Source organism: Danio aesculapii, chromosome 5 (genome assembly GCF_903798145.1).
Source record: "Danio aesculapii chromosome 5, fDanAes4.1, whole genome shotgun sequence".
NCBI classification, from domain to species: Eukaryota; Metazoa; Chordata; class Actinopteri; order Cypriniformes; family Danionidae; genus Danio; species Danio aesculapii.
In genome coordinates, this window is record NC_079439.1 from 13,215,312 (window position 1) to 13,220,996 (window position 5,685).

Sequence of the window (5,685 nt, forward strand, 5' to 3'; positions counted from 1 at the left end):
CTTGCTCTGTTAAACAGCGTTTGGGAAATATAAAAAAATAAATAAATTCACAGGAGGGCGAATAATTTTGACTTCAACTGTATTTCAGTTTACCTCTTGAGAGCTGATTATAAAAAAAAATCCCCACAGGATATTACAGTTCCAATTGAAACAAGTTCAACATTTCAAAAGTTCAGCAACTTTGTTTAGTTAAGCTAAGATGTTTTTCAACCTTCAGATAAAAATCAAAGCTATATGATTTCCGTCTTTCGGTAATGCAGAGATCTTGGCCGCTGTTCTTGACAGCGTGCTATCATTTCAGTTTGTAGCTTCACTTCATGATCGCCCATGCAGACTGCAACAAACAAAAAACTCCCTCCGACAACTAATAGAAGTCCAGCAAACCAGGCAGAAAACATTGCTTCTCCATACTCCCATCCGGGCATCACTTCAGGACGATCGTCATCCCAGAATTTCACAACCATAACATACGCCATAAAGGAAACAGCCGCAAGAGTCGTGACTCCAGACACAACTACAAAAACTCCTCCAAGGATCAGCAGATTCCTCTTCATCCTCTCTTGACCTGCGCCAATCTCGACTCCGCGGAGTCCGAAAAAAGCAGCCACCACACCGAGAATTCCTGTGGCGATGGAAATGCACATGAGAACCCGGCCAGCGAAAGTGTCTGGTGGAAGAGCTAAGAAAGAATCGAAGGCTTTGCAATGGATGCCAACTTCCTCTGTGTAGATACACATGTGCCAGAGACCTTCGTACCAGTTCTCCATTTCATTCAAATCAGAGTTCATCGTCTTCCATAGGGGCAAGAAGGTTGTGACGAATGTTGTGACCAAACCTCCGAAGGACACAAAGAGCGAAGCCTTCTGGACAAACTTTGTGGTGAACAGCACCATATTATCTCTCGTCTGGGTTTGTCTGTCTGTCCATCTGAGATTTTCAGCTCTTCTGGTTTTCGTCTGGCTCCTCCTTTGCTTTAATAAAAACCCACCTGTTCCTGCCGGATAATCCTGGAGCCCTTCACAACGGCAGGACTGTTTTTCAAACTGATGAATATCTTCGCCGAGGACAATAACTGCTTTTTTGAGAGGAAATATGATACGTCTAGTTTTAAGTCTGGACGTACGAAGCCTGAACAGAGCAGAGTTGGACTTGATTGAGTTAGAGGGGAAAGAGAAAACAGTTAGTAGTTAAATAGTTCACCCAAAACTAAAAATTCTGTCATTATTTATTCACCTTTCACTTGAGTTTCTTCTGTTGAACATATATGAAGACATATATGATGCATACATCATTAATACACCAAATTCTTCTTTGATTCATTTGAACAGTTTATTGCAGCATAAGAGGTGTGATACCTGGGTTTTATGATAATACCATTTTGGTTTTGTGTTGTTTGTAGGCATGGGCTGATATAAGTTTCTGACGGTATGATAACCTTGGATAAAAATGTCTCTGGTTCATGGTATTGTGATTACTGCTCTAAAAGAAGTTTGAAAACACAGATTTATTTACAACTTAAAAAGGCATCTTTGGATAGCTTTCTTTTCTGTGGATATAAGTAAGCCACTGCACTGTTCAAGTCGCTACAACATAGGCTCATTCTGAAAACTTAGCCCTATATACATTTCTGGAGATCGCGAATTTTGTAGCCAGAAGTGTCTATGGCCAAAGTCCCTTTAAGGTAAGTCATTTCACTTGGCGGCCATCTTTAAAACGCCTCTTGAGCAGTATGTCTCAAACTTCAATTTCTCCAAAATTGCTTGCCAAGCTTACGATTGGATTTCATATTAGGAATCAACAATAATATTGAACAACAATTGTCTCTTTAGTTTCATTTCTAAACGTTCAAATCACACAAAATCGGCAGAAACTCACGCTGGTCAATCAGTGCTTTTTAAAACAGTGTCGGTTGGGTTTAGGGAAGGGGTGGGCGCTGGTCAATCGGTGCTTTTTAAAACACTGTCGGTTGGGTTTAGGGAAGGGGTGGGCGCTGGTCAATCGGTGCTTTTTAAAACAGTATTGGTTGGGTTTAGGGAAGGGGTGGGCGCTGGTCAATCGGTGCTTTTTAAAACACTATCGGTTGGGTTTAGGGTAGGGCATGGGCGCTGGTTAATCGGTGCTTTTTAAAACACTATCGATTGGGTTTAGGGAAGGGGTGGGCGCTGGTCAATTGGTGCTTTTTAAAACACTATCGATTGGGTTTAGGGTAGGGCATGGGCGCTGGTCAATTGGTGCTTTTTAAAACACTATCGATTGGGTTTAGGGTAGGGCATGGGCGCTGGTTAATCAGTGCTTTTTAAAACACTATCGATTGGGTTTAGGGTAGGGCATGGGCGCTGGTTAATCGGTGCTTTTTAAAACACTATCGATTGGGTTTAGGGTAGGGCATGGGCGCTGGTTAATCAGTGCTTTTTAAAACACTATCGATTGGGTTTAGGGTAGGGCATGGGCGCTGGTTAATCGGTGCTTTTTAAAACACTATCGATTGGGTTTAGGGAAGAGGGTGGGCGCTGGCCAATCTGTGCTTTTTAAAACAGTATTAGTTGGGTTTAGGGTAGGGCATGGGCGCTGGTTAATCAGTGCTTTTTAAAACACTATCGATTGGGTTTAGGGAAGAGGGTGGGCGCTGGTCAATCTGTGCTTTTTAAAACAGTATTAGTTGGGTTTAGGGTAGGGCATGGGCGCTGGTTAATCGGTGCTTTTTAAACACTATCGGTTGGGTATAGGGAAGTGGTGGGCGCTGGTCAATCGGTGCTTTTTAAAACACTGTCGGTTGTGTTTAGGTAAGGGCGTGAGCGCTGGTTAATCTGTGCTTTTTAAAACACTATCGGTTGGGCTTAGGTGGGGGAAATCAGTCAGTCAGTAAGTCGAGAGCGGCCTCTGGTGGATTTACGTGAGAAGAGCAGGTACTCGTGAGAGAAATTTAGGATCTCAAAAAGAGTACACAGCGGCCTCTGGTGGATTCGCAAAAACAAAAACTATTACTTATTTGGCACTCTCCGGAAATGTATATAGGGCTACATTTTTAGAATGAGTCTGGGCTGGGTCTATAGTATGTTGTAAGTGATTTGTGTTTTAGATGCTTGCTGAATCGTGGGCTGACCCCTAGCTCTTGATGTGGATGCTCCTTTGTTGCTGGAGATACTGTTGCCCTAAATAAATCAAATATAATAGTCTTTGACAACAAAAAACAACAACTTACATATATCTTGAAATGGTTTAACAGTTCGTTTTAGTAGTATTAAAACTGTGACTTTCTCAAACCACTGTAAACCTTTTATCATCTCATGCCTAGTTGTAAGTCACATTATCTTAAAATTATAGGCTATGAATCTTTTATATGTATATTTGTTTTTCTTACTATGGATTTCAATGTTTACCCATTTACAGCTTTCTTCAAAACATCTTCTTTTGTGTTCAACAGAAGAAAGACACTCATAAAGGTTTAGAACCAATTGTGCATGATTTCAATTTTTAATTTATGGGTGAACTGTCCCTTTAAATTATAATTGTTTCTGATAACAACAAGACTTGATATTGAAGAGTTTGCTTTGGGAACATTATGTACCTACCACAGTTTTTTTTCTTCACTGAGGCTCTTCTGATATTCGGAGATCAGTGGTTAGAAATCGGACACCTTGACCTACATGCTGAGCTGGGCTCATCCATACCTCACCATTTGCCCTTGAACAGTGGACATGGTTATCTTCACCTTTATGTAGAATAAGCTGCATTTCATGATAGCAAGCCTTTAATCTTAAGGATTAATCCAAGTAAATCATTCTACAAAGTAATGCAAGGGCCAAAGACAAAAGAGGGTTTTCAAGCATCAAACAAAATACCTTTTATACAATGCGTGCCCTATTCAATCTTATTTATATTTAATAAAAAATGATTACTACTGCACTATGATTATAGAAGATGCACTCTTAAATGCCATTCAGAGTAAAAAATAGTTTAAATACCAATAATCTCATCAGGCATATTTAAAACAAGAATAATTTAATGACATCTTAGAGCTTTTTTACATTTATTTCAGTCAGAATTTTTTTTTTGTCATCATTCACTTACCCTTCACTTGTTCAAAACCTATTTGAACACAAAAGAGTATATTTTGAAAAATGCTGGTTGTTGACGCCTATTGACTTCTATAGTAATTTTTGTTCTACTATGGAAGTGTGTGCCAGCAACCAGCATTATTTAAAATATCTTCTTTAGTGTTCAACAAGAAAAAAAAGCTCATTAAAGGTTTGAAACCACATGAGGGAGAGTCAATTTATTTGCGTTTTGAGTGACCATCGCTTTAAAGTGACAAAAACGAAAAACATGTTCTTTAGAGATATTTATTTAAAGAATCCTTATTAAACAACAACTGCATATTAGCGTATTAGAATGATTTCAGAAGGATCATGTGATGCTTGAAATGATTGCTGGATCTTATTGCTGAAAATTCAGCATTACCATTACAAAAATATAGTACATTTTAAAACATATACACCTTTTTTTTTTTTAATAATGCATTCCAAATATTAAATATATAATAACACGTCAATAATATTTGTACCAAATGTTTAATTATAAAACTTGCATCAATTTGTTTACTTTATTTCCATCTCAATATGGTTCAGAGAGTAAGGAATGTGTTTAATTACCACTCAGTATTTCTCTCAACATTGTGAAAATAATGTGTTGTGGTTTTTCTTTCTCTCATTTGTAGTACCTCTCTGATTAAGAATTGTTAATAAAAAGAGTTAAACTATAAAACTTGCATCAACTTAATGCATGCTTTTCTCCTGACAGATGATAAAGAAGAGGAAAACACTGAAGGAGGGATTCCAGGAAATAGAGTTCCTTTTGAGTAAGTAACCATTCAGCAACCACAAAGAACACATCTAATTATAATCAAATGAATACGTTTAATTAAGTTAAGCTTCTAGACATTGTATTGAAACTTGAATAAAAAAAGAGACTTACCTTTACTTAAATGCCATTGCTAAAAATTCTCACTCTCAGAAGAATTCATTATAGAGGCTTATCTTCTAATATCTGATGTAATCAGATCCACAGATAATTTGACTGGTTAAAGGTCAGGGATTGATCTGTGCTTTGAACATCATCGGTAGGTTAGTCGTTTGTGTAGATCCTCAAGGGGATTCAGGCTAGACTCTCTCGACTTAACCATAACCTTTGCAACTGCATGAAAGGAATGAAACGATTGAACTGGTCGGTGCGATAGAATCAATAAAGTCGACTCTAAACCTATACTAATGTTCAAAAACATGTTCAGTAATCAACATTTTCAGGTAATAATAAAGCCTGATGTCTGTCTGGGTGGCCTGACAGACGCTCAGGTTTAACTTTTGGCAGCATGTGTGGAACTCAGGACAGAGAGATCCTCTTTGTGCTGCCATCCAAAACCTTTCATTTTTCTCTCATCGCCCCTGTCTGGGGCTCAGCTTTTATGGCTTTCTGTTGACAATGACAGCAAATGGGATTTCAGGTAATAATGTTTATATTTTACTTTGAACATTTTCGAGACGTGAAGTTTATTTATAAACTAATTTCAAGAGGATCACGTGCTTATGATTGCTTGCTGCCGGTCCTTCATTATTCAATTTATGATTTACCAATCAGACGATTCCTAAGCCACTATAAATACCCTAAGTTCCACATAACAGCCATCTT

At 38.2% G+C, this 5,685-nt stretch overlaps 1 protein-coding gene across 1 annotated transcript; it reads right to left on the minus strand.

Annotated features, from left to right (window-relative positions):
• Nucleotides 1-230: 230 nt before the first annotated feature.
• cldn26 (claudin 26) lies at nucleotides 231-893 on the minus strand. The gene has a single exon (XM_056456850.1). It carries the CDS (start codon nucleotides 891-893, stop codon nucleotides 231-233), a length of 663 nt encoding a protein of 220 aa, XP_056312825.1.
• Between the last annotated feature and the right edge of the window lie 4,792 nt (nucleotides 894-5,685).

Coding starts and splice junctions, on each gene's coding strand:
- cldn26 (XM_056456850.1), bottom strand. CDS start 893: ATGGTGCTGTTCACCACAAAGTTTGTCCAGAAGGCTTCGCTCTTTGTG.